The sequence below is a fragment of the Mauremys reevesii genome, linkage group 2, assembly GCF_016161935.1.
Source record: "Mauremys reevesii isolate NIE-2019 linkage group 2, ASM1616193v1, whole genome shotgun sequence".
Lineage (NCBI taxonomy): Eukaryota > Metazoa > Chordata > Testudines > Geoemydidae > Mauremys > Mauremys reevesii.
In genome coordinates, this window is record NC_052624.1 from 88,142,705 (window position 1) to 88,158,353 (window position 15,649).

The window sequence follows — 15,649 nt, forward strand, 5'->3', positions numbered from 1 at the left end:
TGAGCTAAAGTTTATTAAACATTAAATGCTTGATACTTGCTTTTAAATAAGAAAAGAATCTTTGCAAGTAGCTTAGAGGTTTGAAGGGGAGCTCTGGGGAAGATGTATTAGTGAAGGCGAGGAGGCCGGAATAGCAAATAGGGTAAACCTGCTTATTCTTCCCCTCCTTTAGAGTGTAGAAGGTCTGAATGTGACAGGACTGATGCAGATGTATTGTTTGCAGTACATAATCAAATATGAAACTGAATTCTTGGATCTCTAAGACACACAAAACAAAAAACTCCTTTTGGTGCCACATTTTTTAACATTTCTTACACAGTTGCTAAACATGACTTCAGTTTTAGAGATTTTGAAATAATCCCCAATTTGTAGGCCAAAAGGATCCTCCTTAATCTTGACCAGACTATATTAACATTCCACAAATGATTACAGAAAGTTAGATTTATTACTGTTAGATTCACTGACAAATAGTCTGTAGCTGAACAAGTAGTGGTGTACAGATTTGTTCACAATTGTGCTCTCTTTGTTCACGTAGTAGGGCTGAGGTCTGGGGCAAGTAACAGTATTATTTGGGGTAGTAGGAAACTTTTTTGGTGCTGCAGAGCTCAAGGGAGAAAAGCTCAAATCAACAATGATTGGATTCAATTTAGATGATGAAGCATGGAATATAGGTGCTTCAGATGATGCTAATCCCCATTTTAGACTACATAGTCCTTACATTGTTGAGCATTACATCAACCACAGCCCTAAACTTACTATTCTGGTTCTCAAGAGATTTTCCAAATTTTAAAAGTATGATTTTTCAAATTTGATTAATTCCCCAAAGATACCAACACCAAGCTCTTGCAGATACCTCTGAGATATAGATTATATACCTCTGAAATATCTCCAGGCATCAGTCTGCAGGACCTTTAAGTTGTTATAATGTTTGGGGAATTATAAAAATATGCATATGCCATCTGTAGTGTCCAGCACTACACTGAATCACTGCTTGGGTAATTATTAGTTTTCTGTCAACCATTAGAAACATACTGCAAAAACTGAGTTATGAGCTGATGTGACCTAATTTCAGAGGTGAAAGTAAGCCGGTATGGTCCGGTACAGTGTACCAGCAAGAGCCCCAAGCCCTTTAAATCACCTCCGGAGCTCTGGCAGCCAGGCTTAAGCGGGGATTTAAAAGTCCTGGAGCTCCGGCCCCTGCGGGGAGCCCCGGGCCCTTTAAAGCGCCGCTCGAGCCCCGGCTGCTGGAGCCCCAGCTGGGATTTAAAGGGCCTGGGGATCCCTGCAGTGGCAGGAGCACCGGGCCCTTTAAATCCCTGCCGGAACCCTGCTGCCGGAACCCAGCAGGGAGCTGAGCTCCGACTGGGATTTAAAGGTCCTGGAGCTCCGGCCCCTTTGGGGAGCGCTACCCAAGCCCTTTAAAGCGCCACCCAAGCCCCGCTGCTGGAGCTCCAGTGGCGCTTTAAAGGGCCCGGGGCTCCCCGCAGCGGCCGGAGCCCCGGGCCCTTCAAATCACTGCCGGAGCCCTGCCACCGCTACCCAAGCCCTAGCCCTAGGCCGAGCCCTGCTGCCCTGGCGTAGCGGCGGCAGGGCTCCCGTGGTGATTTAAAGGGCCTGGAGCTCCGCGGTGGCCAGAGCCCTGGGCCCTTTAATTTGCCTCTGAGCCCCGGGGCTCCCAGCTGCCTCTGCAGCTGGTAGCTCCAGAGTGATTTAAAGGCCCTGGGGCTCCCAGCCACAGCTGGAGCCCTAGGGCCTTTAAATCTTGAAAGGCCCCACCTCTTCCAGTTGAGGCCACGCCCGCTCAGGACTCCGGCGTACCGGTAAGTCCTTTAAGTTACTTTCACCCCTGCCTAATTTAGTCTCTTTTAAGAAGATTAAGATGTTTTGGCTGAAATAAATTGTGAGGCATACTTTGTTTATTGGCTCCTAGAACTGCAAAATCGTAATGCAAAACATTTTGTTTTGCCTTCTTTGGGTGAGTAAATTGATTTCTGATCAAATGGTTGAACCACATACTGTCTAAAGATGTGAGATTCCTTTGCTCAAACACAGAGTTGTCTTCAGGGCAGGCACTATCTCTTACTTTGTTTATACAGTGCTTAGCGTAATGGAACCCCATTCCTGTTTTTGGCCTCTATGTACTGCTGATGTACAAATAATAAATATGTTTGCCACTTTCCTAAAAATATATAATTGTCAACCTTCACACCCCTCCCAAAGCAACTAATAATAGATAAGGCCTCACCATATAATGTTCTTCAATAATCTAAAAACGTTCCTGTTTTTCCTTCACGTGAACCAGAAGAGTTAAAAATTAGACATATATATTGTTCCTTGTTTTTTCATAGGAACTTTGGGAAATGTGGAACATGGGAACCAGTATCAGATCAAACTTATGTATGAACACAATCTTCAGCGAACAGCCTGCAATATGACTTATGGACCATTTGGTGGTGTGAAAGGTAAATTAATTCTAAGTGAATTTTAGACTGATCAAGAACAACGTGGGCTTGTGGCATATGCAAGCTTTCCCACTTTGAGACTATGTTACATTTAGCAGGGAATGTCTAGGAATCGAAGAATAGTTAAGGCCCTACTTGAATGATTGTCAAATAATTGTGGCCAAGTTGCAGACAAGACATGCAAATAGCTGAAATGTAATAATGGACCTTTAATTAACTGCGGTAATTTGGAAAAGCCAGAGAAGACCTATTTAAGAAAAAATTCCTGGAACAATATAAACACTCAGGTATTATGTTATGCCTGTTAATTGTTTTTGATAGCCAGACATTTTGCTGCAACAATATTAAGGTCATTAATGTCTGGGGCTCTGGCTGACAGCGGGAGACCCAGCCGCCCAGGCATCTGATAAAATTGTGGTGGAAACCTAATATTGCAGGATCCACAATATTGCAAATTAAGTAGAGCCTCAAGAATAGTTCGTTTTGATCCTCATTCAATCCTGGCCCTCTTCTGAAAATGCTAGTAAGCTTCTTTTTGGGAGTTTTTGTGATGCTACCATCTTTAGATTACTAGTTTGGATGAGAACAGTTAGGAAGTATCATTTGTTTTGCTTTTGTTTTTAACATATCAATGAACCTAAAATAAGAAAGTTAAATACAGAATATGCCAGGATGATTAAAAATCAAGTGTTGAAATAAGGATATTAGCTCATAAGGACACTTACGTTAAAACTATATTAATAAACAAATAAAACCCAAATTTCCTTTCCTTGTAATAATTCAGATATTGAAAATTTCTTTTGTTTTAATACATTTAAGTCACGTTATGCATTTTGCCAAGGTTGGATAAAAAAAAAGTCCTCTTTACTCTCCGGACTGCTGTGTGTGTGTTTTTTGTTTTTGGCTTCTCCACCTTCTGTTCCATCTGCCCTATTAAATCTTTTTTTAAAAGAAAGTCTATGTAATGTTATCCTTTGAAATGTTAAGTAGACATTTTGTTATTCATTGTATTACAGTCTTCAGTTAACTTCTGCAGCCAAATTTTAAATGCTTTGCTCCCGTTATCCTGGAAACACTTTTTTGCACATGCTTTATGTAAGTGTTTGCAGGTTTGGGGGCCCTACTGAACCATTATTTGCAGAAATCAATTTGACTACTTGGGAAGTTAATACTACTCATTTTGAGTAGGGGGTATCAAAATCTGACTTTGTGTAAATATGCATGTGTTTAACCACTAGAGGGCTCCCATATTTTCCCCTGAATGAAAGGTACTGTGAATTATAGGATGAAAATAAAAATAATTGAAACTAAACAAATTGTGGTTCCTAACTTGACGTTTTGTACATACATTTTTCTAGATGACTATTCAATGTCTAGTCATCCATTCCATAAAATAAAAACACATAACACAAATAACAATACATTGTTAAGGGCTGACAGAGAAATATTCATCAGTAGATGAGAGTTAAGAGCCCAAACCTCCCCCAGTCCTCTCCTGTTGGGAGTCACCATCCCTTCTCCTTGAGGGCCGCCCCCCAAAAAAGGCACTTTCTTGCATGGTTAGAAAGTTGACAAATCTGAGCTCACTCCCCAACTTGTTTGATCAAAATTCCAAAGTGGAAGACCCCTTCTGCAGGACCCTGCCAGCTACTTTCTCCCCTTAGTGGGGAATTCCAACTCAAGCTCCTCTACTGATGGCAGTTGTGGTAGAGTGACACACAGAAAGTGGCGATATCAAATTAACAGCCCTAGATGGTTTGAAATCATTATCTTGTATTCCTATTGGTAGCTAATACAAATTGTGGAACACTGGCATAATGTGCTCCCAATGTGCAACTCTGTAGTAAGTGGTTCAACACATTTTGTGTGAACTTCACTTTCTGCTTGTTCTCAAGGTGTTGTCTCACAAAGAACAAAGTGTCTGTCTCAAAGTCACAAAGATACCGATAAGGTCCACATCAGAGAGAAAAGGCACGACTCATCTTGCCAGGTGGGGGGGGGAAATGTGCTCCCAGCGACCACCACTAACTTGGCTTCCAAGAGAAGTCCGTCTCTAATAATAAACTTAGGTTATATGCTTTTACAAATGGCATTGACTCTCTTTCGGTCATGAGCACCAATAAAAGCTTTACTAACTCTCTGGCTTCTTCCCCCAACCTACCAACTTTATCTTTGTCTTGTCTGGACTAAGTTGCAGTCAGCTAGCCTTTGCCCAAGCCTCAAACTCACTGTAACATTGGATTATTTATTGTGTTGAACTGGCATGGTGAGATGTGTTGGAGAAGTATGTTATATTGAATACAGTACAGCCCTGTCTCTTTACTGATGCTGTCAGCCTGATATACACATGGAATTGGTGGGATAACAGGGGCGGGGACTCTTGTGTTATGCTGTAGGAGAGAGCTCTTGGGATAGAGGAAATATTGCCCATGACTGTCCTCCGAGTATAAGAATGGAGTCATTCAACTGCAACTTTATCCATTCCTACCAGGATCTACTAGTGAGTTAACAGAACTTTAGGATTGGTATCAAAAGCTGCTGACTAATCTCAGTCTACTTGGACACATTTTGTCTTCCTTCATTGCTAGGAGCAGTGAATCAGTTAATGCAACCACTGTAGTTTCTGTCTCATACCCAGGCCTGTCGCCCAAATAATCAAGCTTTAGGAACTCTGAGCACTCAAGAAGCTGCCAGAGTTGCCCCTCTACAAATTTATGATTTATTTCTAAGGACAGCAGTGTATATTTATATTTTCCTTAAATAGCTACAGCACAATGGGCGGGGCATGAGATGTGGCCGAACCACCACTAGATGGTCCTCTGGTTACAGTCATTGGTTTTGCTACACTTATAACAATGCTTCTGATGGTCTGGTTCTACAGGTGCATTTACTGTAAGACTTAACGAGGTGTAGAAAATACAAAAATACTTTTGCTGAAAACCTGCTCTGCAGAAAGTATTTTATTGACTAAAACCAAATGTTTTTCATGGTTTATGGGGTTTTTGTAGAAAAGGGGAGGAGGTGAATTTGACTTTCACTTACTGGAAAACACTGGGGGGAGGAGGCAGGGAGAAACTGTTGCAGATTTGGCTAGATTTCTGCTCCAAAATCTAAACTTTCATTTTACACACAAACTACCTCCCTCTCGCCTTTTTGGTTTCAAGTATAATCTTCAGTATCAACTGATGCAGTGATGTCTGCCTAACTCTACCAGCAGCTTTAAATAATATCTCTGAAAGTGTCTCTTATGAGTGTTAGTGTGGTGTTCAGTCTGAATTCTAATAAGGATAATTTAAATGTCAATATTATTAATTATTTCGCTTCTAATCATTTTAGCAGAATCATTAAACTGAAATACCCCGTTACGGTTTGTAGTGCCAGAAATTAGTGTGTGTGCGATATTGCAGGTTGCCATCAAGTCTTGCTTGGGTGAAGAATGGAGAAGTCCTCCATCTCCTCCAAAACTGTTACCTCACCTCTGCCCACAAAGGTGAAGTGAAGGATGAAATACATCCCTTCCCAAGAAAGCCAAAGAGCTTCAACAGGCTCCTGCTCACCAAAAATCAAAATGATTTGCCACACCTTCTTGAGGCTTTTGGCACCCAAATGCCCTGTCAGAGCTGACACCATTAACAGTGTGGCTATGTATTTAAGGAAAATTTTGCGGAATATTGAAAGTGTTAGGGAGAATAAATTGAAATTAAATATAATAGATATTGTACAGATTCTACTGCAATGCTGCATAACTTGAATCCAATATACCCCTTGGGGCAGTGGCCCTGAATATTAGTACCATAACTCCTTTTGCTAATTTAAAGACATTGTGGGTCTTTCTACACAACAACCAGGAAATGTAATTCCCATTGTGGTTAGACATACACACATGTTAGCTCTGCTTGCGCTACCACCTAAAAAATAGCCGTGGCTGCAGTGGCATGGGCACTGCTTGGACTCGCTTGAGCCTTCATGGCCATATTGCTATTTTTAGGGACTAACTTGAGCATATCTAGCATATGCCTGTGTACCTGTGTTGGGGATTACATCTCCCAGCTGCCATGTGGGCATAGTCTGTATGCCACACTTGGACGCACAGGAGATACTCCATTTAAATGATGGAAAGTACTTAACTGAACCTCTCAACATGCCCGTTTAGTGTTTCTTTCAGCATGCCAGATAGTAGTAATGATGCCCGATGTTAAATTTTGTGGCTCTTTTTAGATTTGGATGGAATGAAGCAAGTGAATTTTATGGCTTATGGTGCACAGAAATACATTTCTTACCTCTGAATGTTTACCTTGATACTGTTTTAATTTATCAAAGTGTGATACAGCAGTAATATACAATCTTTGTGTCAATATCAATAGGGCTGGGGAATAAGCAGTAAACTTATCATCCTAACATAAGAAATTTAGCTGTAGGAAGAGAGAACTTGCCTCTTAATGGAAAAGATCAATCAGAGGGTGTTGGCACCAAGTAAGACTTATTCTTGGTTCGGGGCACAATGCATATGAGGACTTCAAGTTTTGCAGGAACACTATAAGTATATATTTTGCCAAAATATATTTACACTCCCATAATGATTGATTACGTCTATTTTGGACAGCAGCACCACCTCTGCACAGCCATACACAAGTGGATTGTGCATGCTAGGCCCCTCAATAACCCCTGGGAATAGGAGAGAGAAGAAAGAGTGCACATATCCATTGCTGGATCATTGCAGACCCCTTGGAACCTAGGACATGAGTGCGTCTCCATGGCTTGTGCCAGAGGGCCGGTGGAACAGTGTTTCCTCTAATATTTTTCCTGTAGGTGGAACGAATGACCATCCATGCCCAAGTTTTAGATCTGAGTGTACTCTCCCAAACACTGTGTCCCTCTGCATTCCCTTCCTTCCTTCCTCTCTATCTCACTCCCTATTTATTCATTTCATACTCCCCAATCATCATCTGCTCTCCATCCATCTCTCTCTCCCACTTTCACACATTTGCATTCTTTCCCACTGTTACTCCTCTTATTTCTCATACCCTTTCCCCTCACTTTTACTTTGTATAAGAGAAACAGGATAGTTCTACACTAGATAATTAAACCATTTTTACTTTAACCAATTACACATACATGGTTAAATAATACCACCTCACTCTTATATAGTGCTTAAAGTACAAATGAGGGTCCACATAGCCATGTGGAATGAGTAGAGAAGTCCTACATCCAGAGTAGTGTTCTCTTAAGCCTAGTTACAATGTACTAGAGATATTTATCTTGCAATGCACTGGCCATTGCAGAGATTGCATTTCTGGGGACAAAGATGGGAGGGACAGCATCCTCGTACTGTCCGTCAGGTCTTGTCTTCTCATCTTTGTCCTGCAGTCCTCTTCCCCCTTAAAAATGCCCATTGATTCCATTTATGCCCCTCCAATAAAGCTCTGGAATGATTAATTTTCCTCTCCAATCCTAATTGGAGGCTATTAGCTGTCCTTCTGCAGCAGACCCCACTTACAAGTAGCTGAGAACCCCATTTTAACAAACAGTAGGTGATTTCTCATACCAGCACTTGCAACTGGCAGACCAGCTGTAGTTTGTAAGCTGAGTATATGGGGAGCTGGACCAGGGAGTCATTAATGGAGTCCCTATGCATAAAGAGTTTGTGTACTCTGGTTTTAATTAAAGTGGGGGTGGGGAGTGGGGAGAAGCACACAGGAAAAGATGCCTTTCAATCAAGGATTTTAATTTTATATTTTTTCAAATTAGCCTGTAATATTACTGAAAGTTTACTGAATTTTACTGACAGTTCTAAAAATCTTAATAATTTTGTGTGCCTCTTAGACAACATGGAATATGTATTGGTGATTATTTTCAAAGCAGCCCTTTATTTTTACTGAATAAGCCTTGGAGGGTGGTTGTTGGTTTTTTTTTGTTTTGTTTTTTTTTAGGAGAATTATTTTCTAGTTTAGAGAAGGCCTGTGTAAAGCAGCTGGTCATGCACTATTTTAAAAGTGGATAGACATGGGCCATGCGTGCAGTTCACAAGCAAAAGCTCTCCACTGCTAATGTAATGCTCCCACAAATTTCACTCTGAGGCCCTTCAACTTTACTGTTACTGTTTGTTAGCTAGGCCCTTATCCATTAAAGGCTTTAGAAGGACACCAGGATCTTGAAAACATCTTGAAAAGTTCAGGTGGTGGTAAAGTGAACTGTTCACTTCTTAACATGCTGTCAGTATTATATGCCTCTATAGCTGCTTCAATGAGTTTTGTTTAATGCAGTAGAGGAGACTGTAATTGCAATTATAATGCGTTCCCCCACCTCCGTCCAAAATGATTTTTAAAAAGTAGTGCAATGTACTTCACAAAAGCTCTGGCATACGGATGTAAGATTTAGTGTGAAATTTCTTGTCCTTCATAACTTCAAAATCGCTCTCGTCCACTATTCAGCCCTATTTCTTGCCACTCCTTTTGCCTTATTCCTCTGCTCTTGTCTCCCACCCTGCTTCTTTATTAACTTTCTATTTCTTCCTTCTATGATTTTGCTTCTGTGTTTAGGAACAGTCATTCTGTCCTTATCCATCACACTCTCTTCTCCCTCACTCTGTTCAAATTCTTCTTTAAGCACAGTCCCTTGTGCCTCTTTATCAGTAATCTCCACAGCCTCCCTCCTCCTAATCTGATGTTTAGATACTTAAGTGTCCTCTGAGGGCAAATTATCAGTTTGTGATCTCCTTCATAGTAAGGGACAGAGTGCTGTTGTGCTTCCCCTGGATCAGTCCAGGAGTGAGATTGTGACTTTATAAGTCAGTCTCCCAGTTGCTCCAGAAAGAGAGTAAAATGCCACAGTTTTATACTTTCTCAGCATAAGCTCCTTGACATGGTGGGAAGGGGTTGGAATCAAGGCTCATTCCACTCTTATCCTTTCCCACAAATCTCAAGGGGAATATATACCAGTTCTGTGGACCCTGCTTCCCCTTGCATATAGGAAGTGCTAGTAGGATGCTCAGGGGCAAAGAAGTAAGGGGACATCTTATGCCCCCTATACTGCCTTGTTCAGGACAAGCCACAATCTGGCTATTGGACTGTAAACTCTCTGGGCAAGGGATGTGTTAACTGTCAGTAAAGTCCTATGTAATGCCGAACTATTTTACAAATATTTTTAATAATAGAAAATGAGTTTGAGATATTGATGTTTCTAAGTGAGATGAACAGATTTCTGATGTATGAAAGAGTGTAGAAGCATTTTTAAATCATGAAGTGATTGCTTGACATTTCTATAGGCTTATATATTGTGATATAAATAAAAATTCCTAAAATCCATGCAATCAGATACGTGCCAGAGCAAACAGTAATGGAAAGCAGCCAGCATATGTATAAACTAAAAATGTAGTGAGAATATAATAATGAAGAACTGGATACTGAGATTCTTTGCCTCCCAAACTGTTTCCTAATTGCCTGACTCCTAGGCCTCTATCTAAAGTGCCTATGAAATGTGGCAATGGCCAAATGCCATAATATGAAGCGACCTTTCCCAAGTGTCAGATGGGTTTTATGATTGTTGCGAGGGAAAAAATGATACGTTGAGCTGCACGTATGAACATCCTGAATGCTTCTTGAATTAAAAAAAAAAATGATAAAAGTTTAGTGCTGTCTTCCATCTAAGGACTAAATAGATAATGCATGATAGCTCATGTCCCACAAGTGGGAATTCTTGACACACAAGATACTTAACTAGACAGAGCTCATTTTCTCTATGTATACGTACAGTATATTTGAAGTTGTTTTATAGTGATGTATATTAATTCTATGCATAGTGTCTTTATTTTCACTGAAAAATGTTTATACTCCATTTTTATTTAATTGCACAAAATATATTTGTACTAAATGGATTTAAAATGATCAGTGAATTCAGCTCACTTCATATAGCTTCTTGAAATAAGTTGATGAAGTCTGTAGAGTTCAGTCATCCTAGTGATCAAGCGTGTACAGATTTTGAAATTAGGATTCCCAGATCATAAAATAGCTTTCAGAACTGCACAGATTTGTTGGAAGTTATTCCACAGGTACTGCATAAATAAAAGGAAATAATAAAAACAAAAAGTGCTTTAAAGAAAGAAAATAAAAATTATAGCATGAAAAAATTACAAGCAAAAAAAGAAGGCAAAAAGATTTAAAACCCACTCCTCCCTCCCTCCACCTAGCTTTTCTCAGCAAATTGTCTGAATTAATTTCACTTTTATTATAGTCTTGGCCTCGAGGCAAAGTATATTTGAGTGTTACAACAAAGAGGGTGCTATAAGGAGGAATTTTTAAAATAATAAAATACAACATATGTGTAAACCATGCAACCTTGTAACAGGAAACTTTATAAGAAGGGTGGACTGTACTTAACTTTTCCACAATTCTGCAAGAATGAATTTTATTAGGTGCTAGTCAGAAAAAAATTATCAGCTGACTTTTATGCTGTAAGGTTTAAATTATTCTTATAGCTATGTTTAAGTAGAGCAGTGATATAAATTTGGACATTGATTTATCGGCTAGTTCTCTTAAGAAGCAGGGTGTTTAACTATTACCTTCCTGTTAAATTGCTTCTGTATAAAGAAAGATTATTTGTATACTCATTCTTTTGTGGATTTTGTTCAAAGGATAAATCCACCAAGCTCTGCTCCTGAAAGCCTCCCCATATAACATAACTTTGAAAGGCTATTAGTGGTGTGTTTTCTCTTTAAATAATGATGATATAACCTTTTCTGTAAGTTGAGCATGTGATGGGGAAAATAATTAAGGAAGAGCCTCACTGCATCTCTTCTAAACAGTTCCCCCTCTCTTCTTTTTTCTTGTAGTAGGTGATAGGTGAAATTTTGGCCCTGTTGAAGCCAGTGGCAAAACTCAAATGGAGTTCATTGGGCCATGATTTTATCCAGCTAACTATATGATTAGAGCCATCACTTATTTCAGCTGCTATTAATTGGAGTGGTGGTAACAAAAACAGACTAAGTATAAGCTTGATACATACAATGTACAAGGAAATGTGTAAAATTGAGTCTAGGAATCCATGAGCTTGTTTGTTTTCAGGTCCTATCCAGAACAGTATGATCCTGGGCTTCAGTGCTGAACATACATACCCTTGAAAGTCCTAAATTCTGATTTTGTGTTAAGTCAAACCATCCAGAAGAGAAGTTAGCTTGCCATGACAGCTGCTCAGTGGGGATGGATGGGAAACATTCCTTCCTATAACCTCCACAGCTCTGCATTCTCAGGAGTTCAATGCTGGTCCTGTTCTGTAGAGAAACAGATATCACTTTGCATGGCTATCAGACTGGTACCTCTCACAAGTAGTAAATTCACTTTAAAAGCATCCCTTGGAATGATGCAGCATTTTTTGTTGTCTGATTGTTGTTATAGGGTATTTTCTGCTAATGTTTAATCCCAAAGTGTCCCATAAAAAAGAACTAGATAAGTTCATGGAGGATAGGTCCATCAATGGCTATTAGCCAAGATGGACAGGGATGGAAAGCCTCTGTTTGCCAGAAGTTGGGAATGGGCCATGGGATGGATCACTTGATGATTACCTGTTCTGTTCATTCCCTCTGGGGCACCTGGCATTGGCCACAGTCGGAAGATAGGATACTGGCCTAGATGAACCTTTGATCTGACTCTCAATGACTAATGAAAATCAATTATCCCCATGTCTTTATCATAGATCTTTTTCATATTTTTAAATAATTCAAGGGCCATTTGTTTCTCTTATCTCTAGAATGAAAGTCAAATTATTGTACCCTTTCCTCATTGGTCTTATTTTCCAAACCTTTTATAAATTTAGTATGTAACCATATACGGCTTTGTAATTCATCTTTAAAAATATTGTGCCCAAATGTGAACAGTTGGTGTGCATTGCTAGTGTGAAGCGTACATTATTAGTGTGCAGTTTGCTTATAGGGTTCTAGCTGTTGGAGTACTCCAGTCAAGGCCCAACAAGTGCCCAGAAGAACAATTACCTCCTTTGTTTTTAATAGGATGTGTCTACTAATATGACCCAATATAGCATCTGTCTTTTTGGTGACATCATTATATTGTTGACTCATATTTAATTCATCATCCTACTCTAATCCCCAGATTCTGCTCTCTGGTGCAAAGTCTAGTCAACCTTCTTCATTCTCTAGTTTGCTGTGAGACAGTTGTGCAAGATCATATCAGATGTCTTACTGAAGTTTAGAGATGCTGTCCACTATATTTCCTTTATCCAGTATATTGTTATCCTTTCAAAGAAATAGTTAATTTGGCATGATTAGTTTTTGAATACTTCATACCATTTGTAGATCACCTTATTTTTTACAAATTCATTTCCTTTTTATCTGTGTTTTGCAATTTAGCAGGCATCAGAATTATCTGATTTGCTGTAATTCTGTGGATTGGTCCTCTTTTCCTCCCCACACCCCACATAAAATGGGCACTTTTTCTCTTTTCTAAATCTCTGAAAGCTTTTCCATCCTCAAAGGACCATCAAAAGTAGGTTTGTAAAGATAGCAGTACATCTTCTCTTAATTCTTTTACTACCCATCAGTGACTATCCTTGGGCTCTGTAGTACTTTTTTTATTAAATATGTCACAGCTGTCTAGATTTTTTTTTTAAATTGGTGGTTATCAAATCCTGATTCATGGTGGTACTTCTCTCACAGTACTGATGCATCTTCTTTTTCAAGCAGTGATACTTTCTGATAGTTGTACTCCAGTCTAGGATTATTTTGTGGTCTCGAGGGGTTTTGGCCAGCTAACCTACCAAAAAAAGTGCATATTTTGGATGAGTTAGTGGAGTGATTCCTTTTGGTCACTGAGGCTGTCTTCACTACTGCCTGTGTTGGAGGAACTTATGTTGCTCAGGGGGTTGAATATTTCACCCCCCTGAGCTACATAAGTTAAACCGACATAAGCATTAGTGTGCACAGCGCTATGCTGGCGGGAGAGCTACTGCCGACGTAGCTTATGCTGCTCGTGGGGGTGATGTATTATTTTTATGCTGACGGGATAACTCGCTCTCTCCCGTCAGCACAGAGCGTCTTCACCAGACACATTGCAGCAGTGCAGCTGTATCAATACAGCTGCAGCGCTGTACATGTAGACATGGCTTGCTTGTTTTGTGGCTTGTATGTGATTTTTAGGAGCTGAACATAGAATTTTGTTCTTGACTAGTGTTTGTTTCGAAGTTTTATTGGAGGGTGATTGTAAAAAAGCAAAAATGAAAGCATGTCTGGGTCACCTCCACCCAGGGCCTTGAGGGAAACCCTCATAATGCTACATGTGTTCAGATTGCTGCTGATTGTGGCATCTGTCTGAATGTGTCCGTATATTGTTTGCAAAAACCTTGTTAAAATAAATTGTGCCTTAAGGCCACTGTGAGTGGCAACTGGGAATTTTGGACACATCCTGGCAGACTTCTGACCATAATGACACTGTGTTGGGCCCATCACTGGACTACCAGGGACTTGATGGACTCAAAATTGCAAGGTAGGACATGTGGTTGTAAGAGAGACCTGTTTTATAATTTTTCTTGTTTGGACCTTATGCAGTTTTTCCATTGATGGAGGTAGGGCAGCCGATACTGATATGACGCTGCCATTTTTGGTTGCGAAATGAGCGTTTGCTTTGGGACAAATATTTTAGTAAAAATAAAACCTGGTAGACCAAAACCAGAGAATTTCCTACGGCCCTAACTCCTGACTCTTGCAAAAGCTTTTTATAACGAGCACCCACAACCTCAAAATGTTGATCCCTGGGCGTCTTCTCATTCTTCACGTAGGCAGTGTGCAAGTTCCTCACATCCAGGTTATGTCTAAACCTTGCAGATTCTTTCTGCAGCACATCTCTAAAATACAATCTTTCCAATCCATCCATTCAGCTAAAACTCTCATCCAGGCTCTCATAATCTTGCATGTCTACTACTGCAACATCCTTTTCTCTGGCCTTGACAAATGCAGTCTTGCCTCACTCATATCCATTCAGAATACTACTGCAAAGATAATTTTCTTAGCCTGTTGTTTTGATCAAATCACCTCCCTTTCTGCATCCCTCCACTGGCTTGCTCTTCTCTATTGTATCAAACATATGTACTTGTATTCACTTTCAACCTACCAATCATCTCTCATTCAGCATCCAAGGGTGGACTCCTGTCTCCGATTGGTCCATGACTCCAGCCTCAGTGGCCCAGTTTTTAAATTATCAAACAAGCACCTTTTGTATTCTCTCCCATGCTGTGCTTCACACTTGAGAGGAGCTTCCAATAACTATCTGCAAAAATAACTCGTTATCCTCCTCCAAATATGTCCTCAAAACTTTCCTCTGCTCTGATGCCTACAAACAACTTGACAATGGTTAGGCTGCTAGTGTGAAACCACAGCATTTTCTCATTTTATCCTTCTATTCTCCTATCGCTCTGTCTGTATCCATCTGTTGTCTCTTATACTTAAATTGTAAGCTCCTTGGGGCAGGGTTTGTCTATTTGTTCTGTGTTAATATAGTACCTAATACAATGGGGTCTTGTTCAATGACTGGGGCTACAATAATACAAATAATAATATCAGATGATAAGAATAAATTCATCATTGAAAGAAAAATGCTTGATCCAGTGCTGAGACACCCTTATTTAGTTCCAACACACATTTAATGTATATTATTAAAGTGGACTTAATAACTTTGAGTATTAATGGAAACCAGAACATGAAGTTGTTTCACTGTTTAAATTAAAATGCTATCCTTGACTGGGGATTTTAAAAGAAAGTAGATAATTTTTACATTGTTTTTAAATTAAGTAGTGATGAGATAAATTAGAAAGTAAACAATGTTTAGGTAGAGTTACTAGGTGACTTAATTAGTTTAGTATGCAGAAATGGTAGGCAGCTAAGCCTTGGGGGAAAAAAGGTTATGCTTTTAAACAGCACCGCACACTGACAGTGAAATAAAGCTAAGTGCTGACTTAAGATTTTAAGAAGCTGAAATACATCTATGTTGCTGTAAAAGGAAATGGTTCAGAAATGGCTTCAAATGGATGATCCATTTATCTGAATAATAGGGTGCATGAAGCAAACAGATGGACATATTGTTACAAAAATCTGGTGATGATTGTTTGCCTAAATGAGTGTAGCTGGGTTAGAATTTGATATAGAACCTCAAAAGAGTTAGTGAAAAACGCTGAAGTTGGATGATCAG

The 15,649-nt window shown here is 39.7% G+C and overlaps 1 protein-coding gene across 12 annotated transcripts in view; it reads left to right on the forward strand.

The window, feature by feature from the left end:
* BBS9 (Bardet-Biedl syndrome 9) overlaps nt 1-15,649 on the forward strand; it is a 493,039-nt gene that overhangs the window by 17,622 nt on the left and 459,768 nt on the right. For 11 of the 12 annotated variants that reach the window (XM_039526584.1, XM_039526588.1, XM_039526586.1 and 8 more), the window contains exon 5: nt 2,349-2,462. The exons of the other annotated variant lie outside the window; for it this stretch is intronic. In XM_039526584.1, coding sequence (XP_039382518.1) covers nt 2,349-2,462 — 114 coding nt within the window. The remainder of the gene's footprint in view (nt 1-2,348; nt 2,463-15,649) is intronic. 12 annotated transcript variants of the gene reach the window in all.